The sequence below is a fragment of the Nipponia nippon genome, unplaced genomic scaffold, assembly GCF_047370975.1.
Source record: "Nipponia nippon isolate SJK-2023a ecotype South Korea unplaced genomic scaffold, ASM4737097v1 scaffold_6, whole genome shotgun sequence".
Taxonomy (NCBI): domain Eukaryota; kingdom Metazoa; phylum Chordata; class Aves; order Pelecaniformes; family Threskiornithidae; genus Nipponia; species Nipponia nippon.
This window is the reverse complement of record NW_028262380.1, coordinates 31,839,701-31,858,462: the sequence shown is the minus strand read 5'-3', so window position 1 is coordinate 31,858,462 and position 18,762 is coordinate 31,839,701. Positions and strand designations below refer to the sequence as shown.

General features: G+C 35.6%; 1 protein-coding gene across 1 annotated transcript in view; it reads left to right on the top strand.

The window, feature by feature from the left end:
• The window catches only part of DLC1 (DLC1 Rho GTPase activating protein), a 234,092-nt gene that overhangs the window by 51,754 nt on the left and 163,576 nt on the right, over window positions 1-18,762 (top strand). The window contains exons 3-4 of the mRNA XM_009474256.2: window positions 6,988-7,137; window positions 9,749-9,889. Coding sequence (XP_009472531.1) covers window positions 6,988-7,137; window positions 9,749-9,889 — 291 coding nt within the window. The remainder of the gene's footprint in view (window positions 1-6,987; window positions 7,138-9,748; window positions 9,890-18,762) is intronic.

Genomic DNA, 18,762 nt, shown 5'->3' with positions numbered 1-18,762 from the left:
CCTTTCCACCGATCTATAAAGTAGGCATATTAAATATAAGTACATAAATAGATTCACTTATTCATGTATTTGTAAAACACAGGCCAATAACAGACACTTATCCAAGCAAATTTCATAATGTTGCTGATGCTGATTTCATTTCTGATTATAAAAATAGAGTCACTATTTTGCCTTATTTGACTCTGATTTATAGCATAATAGGAAACCAATAAGAAGTCCACTGAAGTATTTTCTTGTTGATTTTACACAAAATTACTAGATCTGAGGTAGTTTTGCAATATTGCAAAAAATGCGGCATCAGTCATCTTTCACTCACATTTTATTTAATCACAGTTCTATTTAATCACAGTATTTTTCCAGTCTGATAATTAGTGCTCAGACTACTGTCATAATATTTTCCACAAAGCAGAAGTCTTTACCCTCATAGCAAACAGAAATGGGGTCCAGTGAATGTAAAAACTTGCTTCTTGCTGACTTTGTAAGTCATAGACGTAAAAGTTTAGTTATGAAAGGTGACTTTTAGAATAAGTATAGTGCTAATTTACAAAATAAGAAGAAGGAGGAGGAAATCAGGAAGTAACTGAAAATTGTTTATGCTGGAAAGAGCATGATTAATGATTTTATGTTTTAACTTTTTTTTCCACCCAATGAAGCCAGATTATGTTAATGCTGTGCTCTGTGCCTCTATGGGATTTGATTTGGCAAATTTTCATAGTTTATGGGAGTTGGGTGTCATCAGACCGGCTACTGTAAACAAGTCTAACTCCAAAGATAGAGAGGTGGATTTCACCCCTCATCTGTAGTTTATGAAATTGTATTCTAAGTATAATTATCTTCTACGTTGTAGAAGATATACCATTTAGAGTTGTTAATTTTAGGTTTGGGTTTGCTTCTCTTTGTTACCCGAGTTAGTGCCACCAATTATTATTTTCATTAGTATTGCAGGAAAATTGATATAATGTTAACACAGTATTGACAGTTTGAGAAGTTTATGTTTTCTATTACTATCTACCCATGGTAATATGACATTAGCTAGAAAGCCACCTTCCATGACTTAGTTTCTTACTACAGAGCTGCTGCGTTTCAAGAGCAACAATTTCATGAGTAACTACTGCCTGCAGTCCCTGCTGAGTTAACACAGCCATGATTCCTCAGATTGTTTTTTCCCAAGGTTTTTGAGTGATTTTCCATTTCATCAATAGTGAATTGCTAAATTTCATTATTAAGATAACATCTCTGCTAGATAGTTTACTTGGCTGACATGAAACATGGAAAACTACAATCAAAACTGCTTGAACTAAAATAAAGTACAGCCTACAGGCTGAGTATGTGTTTAGGCAAAAACAGCTGTAGAAAGGAAGTTACTAAAGAGGAATGCTTTTGTTTAGATTAAATTTGCTTTGAACGTGAAAGATGGCAAGTTTCTGCAGTGGAAATCAGGTTTAATTCAGGAGACCTTACCTGTGAATAGCACATGAGTTTGAAAGATGTGAAAAGTTAGGGAAGTGGAGAAGCTTCACCCCACTTTTAGTCCTGAAACTTTCCAGTTCCTGGTATTTGCCAGCTTGAGTATATTTGGATTTTATGCTCTCTGTCATTTTTCAACACATTTTTCTTTTTTCCCCTGAGTGCAGCACTATGCCTGCAAGCACTGTGCTCCATAGAAGGAGCCGTATTTTGGGTCTATAAGAATAAAAAGCATGCATTTTGTTAAGAGATTATGTTCTTCAGAGGCTGATTTTCTGATGTTATTGTATTTATTACATTTCTCTTAAGGATACAGTAGTGAAAATCACAATTACTACATTATATAGGAATCAAGTGCCTCTGAAGTCTTCACTTCTGCAAACTTAACTTATTTTGTGGGTTTAACAGGAACTAAAAAGTGCATGTAAACCAGTGCTATGGAATACTTTATATTTGGAAAAATTGAGTTAGCGCTCTAAAATTCTTGTAAGAAAAATTAGAAGAAAAGCTACTTTCCCAAAAACATGCATGAATATGTAGGGTTATCTGCATGCATGAGCATGTCTCCTCACCTGTGCATGTGTACACCAGTGTATGCTTGTGTTATTTGTTCCATTTTCAGTCTATTTTAAATATTAGTTCAAAATATGATTTATAGTAGTAACTTTACTGTGATCTTTGCTGGTGTCTAGGCCTTGTGTCTTGTGTCAAAAAGGAATGGAATGCTTTAGTTTTTTCATTGTGTTTTAATGTTCTCTGCCTGCAATTCCTCTAATATAATGAAGAATAGGATTCTAATATGGTACTATAGAGTGTAAAATTTAGAGAAAGATAAAATTCTTAGGTATTTTTCAAAATTTGTGAACTGTACAGTGCAATGTACAAGGATGAAAATTACACATCTGATTTATACACCTGCTAGTAAAAATCAACAGATAATTCCAAAATACTATATATTGCATTACTTTTTGTATTTGTTCTCAGTTCAGATTAAAACCTTCACAGTATAAAATCAGTGATACAATAACTTTCTGTTATTCAGAGAGGGTATTTTTTAGCAAGAAAAGACAAGAATAAGTAATTTAATGCCATCTGAAATACATAGGATTAATACAATCTTAAGTCAGTCCAGCTGGCTGCAGATCAAGAATACCAGACAAAACTCAGCCAATTCTTTCCATAAAAGATCCCTTTCTTTTGTGGGTAATTAAGCTCACCTTGCCAGTTGTGCAATAGGCTTGCCTCTAAAAACCAAGGTCTCCTTTTCAAAGAAATTATGAGCATCTTGATACAAGAGTGTCAGGGAGGAGGGAGGGTGGTGGTGCCCTGATGGCCCTAACAGAGGACTCCTTGGCGCTGGATGTCCTCTCCCTTTCTTAACCACAGGGGACCTCACTGGCACTAATGGGGGTGTCTGCTCTGGTCTGGAAACCAGCAGGTGCTTTGAAAGGGAGCCTTTACAGGGAAGGTGGCAGTGATTCAGTCCCCCTGAGGATATTAAGAGAGAGCACAAAGTTCGTTTTGTGTACTAACTACTTCTGTACAAAATTTTTGCTGTGAAAATTAAAATAGGTTTTACTCTTAAAAGTACATACTTCTTTTCAAAAGGTACCCTTTGCTTCAGCTCTGCTCAGCTGAAAGAGGGACGTGGGAAAATGAGCTACAATAGAAAGAAAAGTCTGTGTGTGATGTAAAACAGCGGCTACAGGAGAAGGTGAAAAATACGCTTAGAGAAATAAAAGGTTTAAGAGAGAAGAAGAGAAGGGTATCCGCTTCAACTGTTTTGCCCTGCCCTGATAAGACAAAATGGATGTATTAAATCCAAACTTAACTAGTATTGTGCTCCTTGACTGGTTTCTTTTATTTCAGAGTAGGTTAAAATCATCATAACGTGATAATATCAGTATAAAAGTTGCAACCTTAAAAAAAAAAGTGGGGAGAGGTACTTTTTAGAAATACTCTGACTAATGCTACCTTTGTACAGTGTTTGTTGTTTATCCGTCAAACGTTCAAAACCAAAAATACAACATTATGCGCAAAGAACATTATATTCAGAAATTGCCAGGTGTTATCCAGGCAGATTGCTATAGGGACATCATGTTAATAAACAACCTCAGTTTGTAAATGTAGGCACAAAGCAGCTTGGTAGTAAAAAGGCAAACAAGCACTTGAAGACATAGGAGTACATAGGGAAAAAAAATAGTGTTATTCTTTTCAACAACAATGTAAGCTCCAAAATTACAAAATTGACTACAAAAGTGGCTGAATCTCATCTGCAACCATGTTCTCAAAAATGTTTTCATTTTCTTAGCATTGTTTGCTGATGATAGCAACAGGGCTTGTAAACTGTTTTCCTTGTAAAAATGTTTGGATTTCTTTTAATATGACCTTAACTTTGGGGTTTTAATACTTAATTTAGGAGTAATTCAAGCATCCTTCATTCTGGGAACAGTTAAAATGCTTTCTGTTCTAAACATATGAATATATTCAAATTTAACTAGCTCCTTTATGGCACCAGTGAGGATAAAAATTAAAAGAAATACTGTTTTTTCCAGTTCATGACCTAAAGTATTTCCTCTTTGTGTGGAGACATGTTAAAAATAAAATCTCCAGTAAAATAGCATCTCAAGTTTGACCTACCATATATGCTTGTGATACATTCTTGAATTGCCCAATGCAAATGCCTAAAGGCAGATATTAAGGCTGTAAGGGCAGTCTTTGACCAGGCACCTTCTAACGCCTGAGATTTGACTTCATAATGGTAAAGGTAGGATTTTTGTGTAATTCTATAAATGTAATTTGTATTATTGTATACTAATTTTGGAGGGTAACTAGCTATCAGTGGGGAAAAATCTGAGAAACTGGATGCAAAGGAAACAGTGTTTTCAAAAGAAAACAAATGGATTGCTAATATATTGCTGGCTTTCAATCATATCACACTTTGGTAATAAAATCTCAGAAGGGAGATACAAAAAAGACAAATAAGCTGTAAAGCTCTTGGAAATTTATTATATAATATCAAGGCTAAAACTGTCTAAACATAAATTAATCTTATAATAATATTTATTTAGTGTGTTGTATTGAATTTCCAACGCAAGATTAGCCTTTTTTATTTGTATGTGTTAAATTTTTGGTATAATGCTTAGGCTTTCATGTATACAATTTAATAGTGCCCCAGGCAAACAGAAGGTGACTATTGTGTTATTCAGTAAATTGTGAAGATAGAAACTATACTTAAAATGTTAAAGCTTCTCATGACAAGGTTGATGTCACCAGCAGTCAGAATCACAAACCATTGCTAGGACTTCTGAACAGAGTAGCTAAACTCCATACTGATAATATTATTGTTTTCTGAAAGCAGTGTTTGCTTGCAAAGCCAGCCCGTTGTGTCAAGCCTGAGTATCACTTTGAGCAATATTTTGCCACCTCTTCATTTCAGCAGTTTTTTCTCCAGCATTCTCAATCTGCTACATGCAGAGCAAGTTTATACTTTTTTGGCAGGATAAGTCAAACAATTTGCTTGGGGAAAATTCCAGATTTTTTTTTTTTAATCTTCATGTAAAATGCCTGTTATCTCTCTAGTCTGAAAAACAACCCAAAAAACAAACAAAAAAATCCCCACCCAGTTACTACCACTCTTTTTGCTGTGGTGTGGCAATTAACTTTTGGGTTTTAAGTGTAAATTTTATGTTGATTAGCCTTTCCAGTTTTATATGTCCAAGCAAAACTAATAGAAATAAATACATAGTTAGGGGACTGTGTGGGAGGCTAGTTTGGGTAGCAGCATGGGCCCCCTGTGGATGAGTAATCTGGCTACAGTCTCACCATGGTCAAATGTAGCCCCATGCCACAAAGAAGGTCATGTCTTCTTTGTTAGTGGACCCTTATTTGCTCCATTTGGCTTTCTGCACCCATGCAGATTAGATTAAATAACTGTTCTGACATTTGCAAACTTCAGGTGTCAATTTAATATCAGTTAAAATGAAGATGCATGGAGTTTCAATGAATCGTTTGGGGCGTTGTGTTTTCATTTTGAAAGAAAGTGAAATTTAACCCATTTCACTGATTGCTACGTTGTTTTGAGGTAATATTCTCTCAGGGTTATTCTAAACTCAGTTCAGGTTCATCAGGAGGTCCTGCAAATTCATTAGCTTTTTGAGCAAAAGAATCAAAAATATCATGTTGTAATAAAAAATGGAATACACAGTTTTCCTGGATTTGGCCTTTGCTACGAACGTTGTTCATAACTCTGCTATGGACTGACAGATTTGTATTTCTGTTTTTCTAAGATTTAGTTAACTAACCTTCAGCCACCTCTGTCTTCACATAAAGACCATGGAGACCATGTTTTATATGACTATTTTATCTATACAGTTCCTTTAATTCTAGCAGGAATCACTTAATTCGTGTTTTGTAACGATTTTGAAGCAGTCTACAAAAAACCCGCTAATAGAATCCTAACTAACTAGAGAAGTCATTGTGTAGCTTGAAAAGCAGTTTAATGACTACCAAAAAAGGCTGATTTGGGCATTTATATTACCTACTTCTTGGACACAATGATGTAATTATAACATCTTTGTTTCTATTTCTTGAGAAGGATTTATAGAAATATTATTTTAAGTGAGTTAATGGAACTTCCTATTTTCTAACTTCCTATTGTGAAAATCCATATAGGAACCAGTGGGGGGTTTCATATTCCTGAATTTTGAGGCAGGCTAGTTAGCTAACTTTTGCGTTAACTCTCTATATAAAGGGGAAAGAGAGGGAGAAATTCCTTGAGAGCGTTATTCAGTCCATCTAACTGAAGATCTTGCTTTGAGTTGCTCTTTCAAGGATCTTCTCTGTCTCCATGTGGTACAAATGGAGCATAAGGAAATAAGCTGCATAAACTAGGTGTTTAAGGCTGTGATGTAAACACCCCTCATCCTTCTCTCTCTCCAGTCAGAGGATCTAAAATGCTGTATTTATTATAATGTTAACATATCTCATGTATATCAAGTATTTTCAACCAAGACAGAAATCTCTGCCAAGAATTGACAATACATAGTTACGCTGACAAGTTCCACAAGGAAAAGTCCTCAGCTAGAAAATGGCTTCTTTGAACTTTCTTCTCTCCCATTTCAGTCATACATTAACCTTCATCATTTGTATTTGTACAATCAAATCAATTAACTTGGGGTGAATATTTGGAGGAAATGTTTAGAATCACTAGCTCTTTAAAGAGTATGTGTATCAAAGAAATAGTAATGACGCATTTGTACCAAACAACTGTGCTTTTTTCAAAATTTAAGTGTTATAACGGATGTGTATTAAATATTAATATAAATTGTTTTCCCAGCAGTAAGTCAAGGCTCAGTGAATAGATAACACAAAACAGTATTTTTCCCAAAAAAGAGATTTTTCTGCTTATCATTCAATGTACTTTCATGCCAAATTAAGAAACAGAGCTTTCTTAATTTGAGTTTATTCTTTCCAAGTAATTCTGCTTCAGATTTAGCAATTGTATGTTCTGTTCCTTAGGAAATAACAGAAGATCGAGACCGATCACGACTGGATTCAATGGTGCTGTTAATTATGAAACTGGACCAGCTTGATCAAGACATTGAAAATGCTCTCAGTGCAGGCTCTTCCCCATCCAGCACTCCAACATACAAACGGAGGCATATACCTGTAAGTCAGTTTGCTTAATCTTTCTTATTACTCTAAGAAGAATCTGGTTTTACTTCACTTTTTTTTTCAGTCCTCACATTTATCATCTCCTTGGTTTCAGGACTAAAGTTGTTTTTGTAAAGAATTTGCCGTGTATTTTTGTTTGTATTTATGTATGTTTTGAAGACAGTAACAGAGACATCCATTATTTCCTTTTGGCATCATTTTGTAAATGAGAAGTTCAGAGCTCCCAGATGAAATAAAGGGAGATCAACAAGATTCAGAAAATGTCTGTCTCTTTAATTATCAGTTACTTTAAATGCAGAGTCAGCACAAAGTCAGGATCACATCAGTCTCAGAGCATATGTGTATGTGTCATTTGACATTAAATAGTTAGAACTGAAACTAAGTCTACTAAGAGCTACAGGCTAGTGGGAGGGTCCATGAAATTTTTGGCAGAGACACACTTATGAAATCCTCTGTCGTTCAAAATAAGATTCTGGGCAGAACTTTAATTATTTAAATTTAATTATTTGATTTATTTAAATGAGATAATTCCTTGCTAAGAGTAGTCTGAAGGGAGACCAGACAGCTCACAAACATGATTGATGCATTCTTTTTTTCTGAAAAATGTTTACACATGTAACTGTGAAGAACATGAAATGGCTGACCCAAGGTGTTCTCATGCAGGTTTCCTGTTAATTTCACCCACATGTGCTGCAGCTGTTTTTCAGTTTAAGAAACTTGAGAAATACTGCCCCAAGATCTCTAGGCTAACATTCAGGTCGTTTGTTTTTGTTAGTGGTATTTTCTTTCAAATGAGAGGGTTTTCCTATTAAAGCCAAACTTCATTATTGCTGTATAGTCAAGTGAGTGGTCTGTAGGTGAGAAAAGCTGTATTTAAATTTCTGTGGGTTTGGTCAGCTGAAGATTATATAATATGTCATTTTTAAAGGACATAACATAATTACACTTTTAATAGTTAAACATTTTCCCCCTGGATATCAATGTTCTCGCAGTATCTCCTTGAGCAGTGATGGGAGAGGAAAGATGAAATACAATGTTAACATCTATTCTCCATATCTCGCCAATGAGTGCCAGCATTTTAGCTAAATTCTTACAGCAATAAAGGGAGTTGGGGCAGTCTGTATAAGTAAGCCTGCATGATAAGGAGAGGTGGTACCTGTTTCCATGCTGCAAAGCAGCCCTCCAGAAAGACAGCTTGCATCAAGCATGGTATATATGCTATTTATATACACTGATTTTCTAGGAATGTTTGAGCTTTTGAGTATTATGAATCAGAAGATCAAAAGATTTGGTTTTCAGGACACTTGTGCATTGTGTTTCAGGACACTTGTGAATTTTATAGTAATGAAGCATTTGGATGTGATGCAAAAACATGGGTAATGGGGCAGGGAGCATGGTGCTGCACTGTAGCAGCATGGCTCTGCTAAGCCAGAGCTTCTAAGAGCAGTTGTACTCAAGCTGACTTTTACAGAGGCATTTGTGTGGCTCTGCTGCTTTCCCAATGCTTCACATTGCAGAGGACTCACTGGAAGGAAATATCAGACTCAAATGCAAGGTCCTGCCTAGAAGGAAGCTTTGTCTCTAATTTCTAACCCTTTTCAGAAAACACCACACTGGCATACTTGGTATAAAGGCACCTGTCTAATTGGCAGCTTCAGTTTGGCAGACCAGAGACTTAACTGGAATTAATGAATCAAAGGGTTGCCATATCTTTCCAGTCAGGAGCAGAACCCCTGAGATGTCTCTGCCCCATATTTCACCTATTCTAGGAACTTGGTATTAGGAAACTGAGGCTTATGTCTGCACTGAGATGGCTGGGGTTAATAGTTCAGGCTTTTTTCTGTGTGCTGTGTAGCTGTATTCATGCAGGCTGCACCTCAGCTAATAATCCTGACAGTATATGACTAGCTCTACACATAGCCAGCTCTTTGCCAGATATGTGTCACAATTTATCTGCAAGCAATATAATCCCCTGCCCTCACTCTATGCAGTAAATCAAGCATGTGCTATATTTTTACTTCCTCAAAAATAAAACACACTATATTTCTTCTTCTTTTTATTCTCAAAAAAGGAATGTAATCAGTGTCATTAAAGTAAGGGCATTTTAACCAGAAATAGCATTTGGCTGATAAGTGTCTGCTGATTCCAAAAAACTAGGGAGCTGTACCTCTGAATTGTATAAACTGCTGGATGGTGATGTCATTTCAGCTTTGTAATGGTTTACAGATGTTCACTGAGCTTGCAACGCTGCCAGAGACAGAAGGTGGGAGCACACAGGAAATACTGAACATCAGAGAAAAATGTCAGACTTCTGCAACCCCAAACTGATTTTTCTTACCTTGCTTTCTAACATTTAGGGGAATTATAGCTTTGATGTTAGTGGTGATTTATAATTTCAGAACAGCAGCTAATGCAAACCACCACATTGAAAAGGACAGCAAATGAATGTGTAGATAATGGAAAAGAAGAAGGGGAATTACTCTTACACAGAGAATTAAGCATATATATTTGAGTGAATCTGTCTATATCCTTCCATAATTTAGAAGAACTAGATTTTTGTTTCATATTCACATTTACTAAAGAGGCTTGCAACATTTTTTTACAGGATGTTGAATCTGGTTCTGAAAGTGGAGTGGATGTTGCTTCAGTAAGTCACTCACAAACAAACTTGTCTCCTAACATCCATGCTCCTGACCTAGCATCTCCCAGTTCGGTAGCCAGCTCTGGAGCTAAACCAAAGGCTGGGGTGAGTACAAAGATTATATTTTCTTAACTTCACTCATGATATCAGGTTGGAAGTGAAATAAAGATATTTTATACTATTCATTACATGGATTGTACAGCAGTATGTGTGTGACACTGAAAAAAAAGGACTAATAATGCAGGTTGTCTCAAGGTGCCATTTGAGTGGCAAACAATCCTAGAAGTTTCACATTTAGAAACACACTATTATCAGCTGATGTTTATAATAACCTCAGTTCTTATGTGAGAAAATAAATCAAAGGCGCTTTCCATTTTACTTTGGAAGATAAGGTTTTGTGAAGTGGTGTCACTTGGAACATTTCCTAAATCTCATGGAGGATGTAGCCAGAGAAAAAGATGGGTGAATCATGTAACCTGATTTATGATGCCCAAGTCCAGTCACCCTAGTCCTCTTGAGAGGCTAAACTGTTGTGTACTGCAAACAGAGGTATTACCCTACTGAAGGGAGAATGTCATTCTAAGGACAAATTTGGCAAGCAGTTTCATACGCTGAGGATTGGAGGGAAGCCTCTGAGCAGACAGGTGCCAATGCACACTAGGTGGTGAGGAAGGTCAGGTCTGAGATCTCAGATATGGCAAGGAACCTCCTTCTGTATCTATTCATAGATACATACAGCTATCAGGAGCATCGTCCTTTCTTTTGCAATTGTCCACCTACTGAAGAATCCTTCTTCATAATGCTTCAGCCGTCAGCATGTGCAGAAAAGCTTGGATGTCCTAGAAACTCCTGACATGCTTTCTGTTCCCTCTTGCACTTGCTGTTTCCACTCCCTCAAGAAGCAGAGAACTTCTAAACTTTGCCCAGGCTGAAAAGTCTTAGCATAACTCCTGCTCCACCTGTTCATGAATTCAACCACTGCTGCTAACCAGACCAGCAGAAAATCTGGGATAAAATATTAAAATATAAAGTGTGGTTAGCATAAATATATATGTTTATAACAAGTTTATAAAAAGTAAAAGAGTCCAACTGTCATTAACTGCACTGCAATAATAGCAAGTTAACTAATGCCTTTGATTGAGGCAGTAACAAAAGTTCTAATAAACATTTACATTTAGGATTGTTCACTTGTACAAAAATAAATTCACTTGTAATTTATCATCAGTGCATAGCTATAGCAAATAGAGAGCTCTGCACTCTGTCATTGCCTACAGTGCAGCACAAATTCTCAAATAAGTACATATGTTATGCTAGAAGGTGATATCCCATTTTGCCAGATCCTGAGAAGAGCACAGACACTCTGTAAGGTATTAAACATCTCTTTTAAATTTAAGTTTCTCTACTAATATTTGGGGAACTCAACACTTGGCTTTGCGGAAGTGTGAGTCACTTTCTTTGGAGTTAGATATCATGTGTTAATTCACCTTAATAAATAAGTATTTATTTGACTTTTGCTGTGATGGATATATCATGCTGAACATATCTGCAAATATTGCTTTATTATATAGTTTTTAATGTATATGATTTTGGAGAGATCCTTTCTTTTGTTTACTTTTTAAAGTAACTGTGAATACTCAAAAAATCTCTGCTGATGTGTGGGTTCTAGAGCTACAATCCAAAGTCCCCTTTTGTTAACCTTTTTGATAAGCGTAGTTAAATTTCCTCCAAACTCAACTCTCTTTCTTAAAGTTTTGCATGCTGCAACTTACCACACTCCACGGTGGGATTTGGGGATGGGTTCTTTTTAGTAAGTATGTTCAGACAAAGACCATATTTTCATTTTTATCGTAGTAGGCTTGATATGTACAAAAATGTGGATCATTTTTGCTTGAGTGTAGATCTCTTGCAAACTGGGAAAAACAGGATCCTCTCAGATATGTTGTATTCCTTTTGGCTTTGGGCTTTCAGATTGCTTTGACTGTGTACCCTTCTGATCCACAAACTGAGTGTTAACGTGTGGTGTGGCTTCAACAGTTCAAAACTTCAGCTGCCTCCCTACCTTGCAGTCAAGCTTTATTTGAAAGCATAAGTTTTCTTGGAACACACTAGGGGGAAGTAACCCTTGTGTATCTCTAGACCTGTTGTTCATCTGGTCTGCATGGCTAGGTAGTTTGCTGCTAGGTGCTTGACTGGCATTCCATACCAGTAGAAAAGAAGTTCCCATATTCTTCTCGTCATGTTTAGCGTTGGCCTCTACTCAGGATGAATTTTTAAAAAGGGTATATTGAGTAGCATCTCCTTGAAACTGTGCCCAGAACAGACATCAGGGATGTCTCTGTACAGATGACTTCCATGTAGACATCACTCATAAAAATCCTCTAAGAGTGTTCTTCTTGTCACAGTTTCTTTTTTTTTGTCAGAGTAGCTGGTGTAGGAATAGGTTTATTCTGCACTAGAAATTCAGCAAACTACTTTTTAATGGTAATAGAGTGTTTCAAAGATTTTACTTTCATTTTGGTGTTTGCAGCTGCAGATCTTCAAGGATTCCAGATGCTTAGTCTCCAAGGACAACTTATTTTTTTGTGTTTATTAATAATATGTAAACAAGAGTACAACTGCAATTAGTTACATTATGGAATGATATGTAGTATTTTTAAACAAGCTATAGCAAACTGTTGACTGCATCAAAAGCAGACTGTTCAATTAAAACAAGGCATTATGTGCAGACTGGCGTGGGGGGCAATAATAAGGCAGGGAGATATGGGTTCAAATCTAGTCCCTGACAAAGACCTTGGAAAAGATATTAACTACACAAGATCATATTCTACAGGTAGGAAATTTCTGTGTAGACAAACTATGTCCATTCATGTTAATTCAGATTTATATGGATTTCAAACAAAATAAATTTTTTAACAATGTCACGATGTGCTGGAATACTCATAAGCAGCATTTGGTTTGATAACCCTAGTGGAAATGATTCACTCACTGGTTTATGGAAAAGCAGGACATTTTAAATTTTCATGGTCAAATTTTATGAAATGTTAAACAAGCTTCCTAGTAGCAGAGGTATTCAGAATTGTATTTAAATTTCAGTATCAATTATAATTTTCTTTGCAAATTAATAGTAGATATTCTTTTAAAGAAAATTAGAGGGGGTGTTTTTACATACACAAGTTATTTAACATTTCATAAAAATTCACTTATGGGTAGTCAAATCCATCCTTGTCAGTGTGAATGCCTATGTACAGTACACATATATATAAACATATACATGCATGCTTATGCGCACAGAGTACTCCTTACTGAATATAGGCATGAAAGGGAAGAACAGGATTCTCCCCAGAGCATTACAGAAAGGTATTTCCATAGAAAGGTTTTTCTATGATTCTGCAGGGTGCAGCATGAAATCCTTTGATATGCAGACGTACATGGTATTTTGGGCTTGTGAGAAGTATACAGTTGAATAACCTTCATCCTAAATTTAGGAATCTGCCACCATTATATTTCATGGTCAAGGTAAAATAGCATAATGTGATCAATATAGTGTTTGGTCCACAGTATAACAACTAACTCAAAATGTACATGTTTGGCAAGGTGCACAAATGGACAATTCTTGTGAAATTCACATGATGATGAACAGGTACATTTTCCACATAATTTAGGGTTGGATAGTAAGAAATGTTTTTGGCATCTTTATATTACTTATGTTTACAAAGTAAAGAATGTTCATCCTTCTATAATTAGCATATCTTTATGTTCCGTGGTTTTATTCCAAAATAGACAATGATTTTTGAATATTAACACTCGAATATATATACTTGGCAAATATTAATCACATGGGAGCTGAAATCAGCTTAAAAAAAATATGAAATCAACAGGCTTTTGCCCCAGTGGTCATGAGAAACACTGGAAAATGGGAGTGTCTGGTCTGGATTTGGAAAGCAAGGAATGTAAATATCCTATATGACATTGCCTTCTACAAACTAATGCCACACATCTGGACACTTATAATACTGTTCAACAATAAAGATCAGAAATTATTTATTTTTAAATTTGGCTTGATTATTATAAAAACAATATGGGGCTACAGAATTTAAAATGTATTTTAATAGCAAAAGATAAGTTACAATAGCCTTCTCCAGCATCCAGTTAAAAGCTAAGTAGTTAAGGAAAGCTTGAATCAATTATCATTGTCTTTTTTTCCCCTAAATATAAAAAATTGGCTAAAGGACAATAGTAACCAAGGCCTAAATGTTGTGGCCAAATTTTTGTCCTTGAACATCTGCTCTGCAAAGCCTATCTATTTTCTGTTCAGGTGAAAAAAAAACAGCCATGATTATTTTCTACTGCTTTTCTTGGCAGTCCGCTCTCTCTTGCTTCAACAGTGTCCAACTTAGCCTTAATCACACTGTGCAAAGGTAATCAGAAATCTATTATCACCAGAATAGCTGGTATCTAGGAGAAGATTGTTTTTCAGATTAGCTGTAATGACTCATTTAAAATGCATTCATTTCTCAAAGTGATTTTAGGCACCAATTATGCCTGCAAGTACCAAATGACCTAGTCTGGCTATGCACTAGAATGGGATTCAGGTGCAGCTACTGATTTCAGCAAAGCCCTGGATGAGCTCAGGAGTCCACTTTCACAAATCTTGTTACTGGATTGGGACAACAGGTTGTATTATTTAGATTACAGCCTTTCAAACTGTTCATTTGTATGTACTAAAATAATTTAGCCTTTAACATATGGTTTTGATTTGTATTATATTTTAAAATTTCCGCTGTTTAGAGAAAGCCAAATCATTCTGTGAAGAATAATTTATAGATTTGTAGCTTAAGAAATAGTTCAAGTTTCTTGCTACTTTACTACACTGTTTTTTAACTTATGAAATGAATCTAAAATTTATGGTACCTACAAGGAAGCCTTGATTTCAGAATTAAGTATTCATAAAGAATTATCAGGGCAGCAACTGTTTGAAATGTTTATGTTTCCCACTGCATTATGTTTTATAGTAAATTCAATGAACTATGAGGTGTGCAAACACACACAGAATATGTCAACGAATTTGTGCAGACAAACTTTTCGCACGGGGTCATGCCACTTGAAAGGTAATAGATTTTGGTATCACTGAATCATACTTTTATTTTATATTTACTTATTTGTTTATTGAAGTCCTCATATCACTGTTGTGGTGGTTTAACCCCAGCTGGCAACTAAGCACCACACTGATATTATTATTATTGCTGATATTATGGTGTTCCTTGAATTCTTATTTTACTCATTCAGGAAAAACTGGAAGTTATTCTGGTAAGCATTAGGGAGAAAGACTCCTACTAGGCAACATTAATTAAAATGTTGTTTCTTTAAAACTTAAAAATTTTGACAAATAGAAGATGAGAAAAGACTTCAGAATCTAGCCTTGTTGATTAAGTTAGTATTGCCTTTCATATCTATGTCTTAAAAACAATGTTTTAGAAGACAGAGTAAGACAATTAATTATGAAAGCAAATTTTAACACAGTCACATTTTCATTTGAATTCTAACACCCTGTTGTTTCACCCTACAAAAAGGTTTTTTTCAGCACATAAATTACCGTGAAGCTACCTTTGCCATCATGTAGTAGATAACAGCAGAATTATGTTGTGTTTCTTACATGAAGTTCTCAATATTTTTCTTTGACTCTGGCTTGTTCCCCAAAGGAATCTGTATTCTGTTTTAAGGATAACTTCCTATGTTAACCCCAAGTGTATATTATTTTTTCTCAAATGAAATAAACAGCAAACTGCAAATGGTAGCGGTGCTTTTTGTTGTATGAAGTCTTTTAAACACCACAAATCTTAAAGGTGAGCACTTTTTTTGCAATGAGAGTAAGTTACTCCTAGAATTTGAACCTAAACAGTGAATCCAGTTATGACATCTTTGACAGTGCTGCACTGGTCAGGGACAGTCTCTCTCTTTTTCTGTCCCTCAGTACTGAGTCCTGAGTGACCAAAGTGTATGGAAATTCACAGTGCAATAAAAGGTTTGCCATTTCATATGGCTGCAGTATGACCCAGGAAATACATGTATCAGGCTGTCCACTTTTGTTTCCAAGTTTAATTCCAACACAATATTGGGACTTTAACTGAATACTCAGCTTGTGAAGTGCTAAGCATGAAGACTTCTGAGTATTTCCGAGATGTCAAGTTGCACGTCTACATTTCTGTCTCTTCTTGCAACCCATTTATAGCAGTTATGCTTGTATACAGTTTTTTTTCTCATGTCTTCCTCCTTCCTATAGAGTTGCCGACACTGTCTTCAACACTGTGTAAGTCTGATTATGTACAATAACTGTCTTTTTTAAAGGGAAGCAAAAGTTTATGACATCTTCAGCAGTAACATTTCTAATTGTACTATTTCTAATGTTAAGTACATTTTTTCACTGTATGCTGCCATCTGCTGCCTCGCTCTTGTAAATGAAGGGCACTGGGCAGGGAACATCAGCCATTTACACCACATCAGGCAGTCATGCTGATAAAAATATTTCATAATCGAACATACGGACTTTTCATCTTAAAAAAAAAAAAAAGCAAAAGCTTTTCATCTTGTACAGATACATTCCATATATTTATAAGATATGATAGACTAAAGCTTGAGATTTTTCTGTGGGAATGAAGTTTTAATGGAAATTATAGTGGATGGGGGGATACTGTTAGAAATGTTAAAAAAATTTCCACTTAGTCCTAAAAAGAATTGATTTTACAATAACAGAGGAAAAATTCAGCTCTTAATGGATGTAAGACATTTGGAAGATTTTTAGATCTTGAACTGTAAGTTTCACATTAGGAATTCCTCATTTTATGTTCACACATGCAATTATTTATTTGTACATTAAGTGCTGGTATTCATAAAAATCATATCCCATTCTCAGTCAGCTACATAATTACTGCCACAACATCACAATTGCATGTGTACCACCATAGGAGGCACGTGTGTTCGAGAGCATTAAGTCCATTATATTAGAGTGCTATGGTTCCTCTTGGCATGTTGCTTATTGCTTCAAGTGGACCCAACTGAAAGGGGAAAATAATGAATGTTGCACAGTCTCCCTGGAAGACAGTCTCTGTTTGTTTTGCAAAATCCAGAGTGGTTTTCATTTTTCTGATTTTATTTAAGCCTCTTGTGTTTGAGAATAGGAAACTTGTCTGTAAGAAAAATTCACATTAAGCTAGTAATCATACCTGAAGTTGACAATATTCAAGTAGTTCAGTAGAAAAGTGTGAGCAAGGGTGTATTTATACTTAAAGGTATCATGCTTAAATGTGTTACAGTCTAATGTGTTATGGTTATGGCTGCCTATAATGGGCTAAGAGGCCAAAATTCTTCAAGATCAGATCTGTGAACACATCTTGCATCTTTTCTGCATGAACTAAAAGAGCTGATGGAATTATCATTTCTGGTCACTTACAGGAATGTTACTGTGGTAGGGAATCTAAAAACTTCAGTCTGGGCTCTCTGACATCCTGTTTGCATTTGGGCCTGGGCAAGATGATTCCCAAATCCCTCAGAAAGGAGGGGCAACCCATGCTTTGCACTACTATTTCTTCGTTACAAGTCAGATTTACTGATACTTGGAATCAAATCTGTTATGTTCTTGCACATCAGCATTGCTTTTATTAGTACTACCATATCTATGTTTGACAAATGGAAACTGAAATCTGTGACAGGAGGAATTTTATTGTGTTGCTTTCAGCACCAATATCCTTCTATGTAGCTTAATTTTAAATACTCAAAGCTTAATAGCAGGAAATCATTTATGTTGTTGTTAAATGATCACAAGCAGATGCAGAGAAAGAGAGCTTTCCAGGTTCTCTAAGAACAAATCACATAAAAATCAGTCATATGAATCATATGAGGTCATACAATTTAAAATTTCAGCCTTAGTTTAGTTTGTTTCTTTAAACCTCATTCTGCAATCAGTTAAACACATTTTCTTACCTGAGTAAATTTATTTAAATCAACAAGACTATGCATGTCAGAAGTGTCACATGCATGGGTATGTCGATACGTTTTTTGCAGAATTAAGGCCTTGTGTCAGAGCTAAAAGATTTAATGATCAGAATGAATTACCACAAGGACTCAGAATACTTCTTCCTAATTCCGTATGCCTAGTATCTTAAAAAATACATACAGAAAAACCATAAGTGACCTTTCCCAAGCATCAGGAAGTTTCCCTCGTGCCTGTTATGACTATATTCAAAGAGCTGACTCATGCTCCATTGGTTGCTAAGTAATGGTTATGTAGACACACCACAGGGCAGCCTTAGTTTGCATTCAGGCTCATGATACAAGTGAGAGTCATATGTTCTCCAGTTACAAATGAATGTGTGATGCCTAGAAGAATTGCCGATGTCCCATCTTATAAAAGTCAAGAGGGTCAGTTCTATGCGACAATTATTTGACTGCCACAATGTACCAGTAAGATAACATTGTGACTTCAGTCCTGCCAAGTACCACAGTCTAAAAAATGTGTCAAGCTTCTACATAAAAATTATGATAAGCTGAATTTCAGCTAAGGTTTCTGGAATACCGGAATACCATAAGAGCTGGAATGTGAAGTACAAGAGTTCAGGCTAATACTCTAAATTACTGTGAAACTGGGGGGAAAAAAGACATTTTCTGTTTAGCTTATCAATAGAGATGTTCTAGAAAAACATACAAATAATAAAGAATAAATTACCCAGAACATTTATTTTGGATTTTAGTACTTTTTTAAAGCTAATGATGATGATAGCCAAAAAAACCCCACACCAACAACTTATGTTTCTGCCTCTGACTTACTGCTATGCATTCCAGGATTGTCTAGGGAACAGCTGAGGCTCATTCTATGAACAGGTAGACATAAGTAAAAAAAATTTTAGGAAAAATTATGAAGTTTGCATATTACTTTTAGGTAAACGTACCACTATCTTTTTAATGAGGTATATACCTCATGGCTT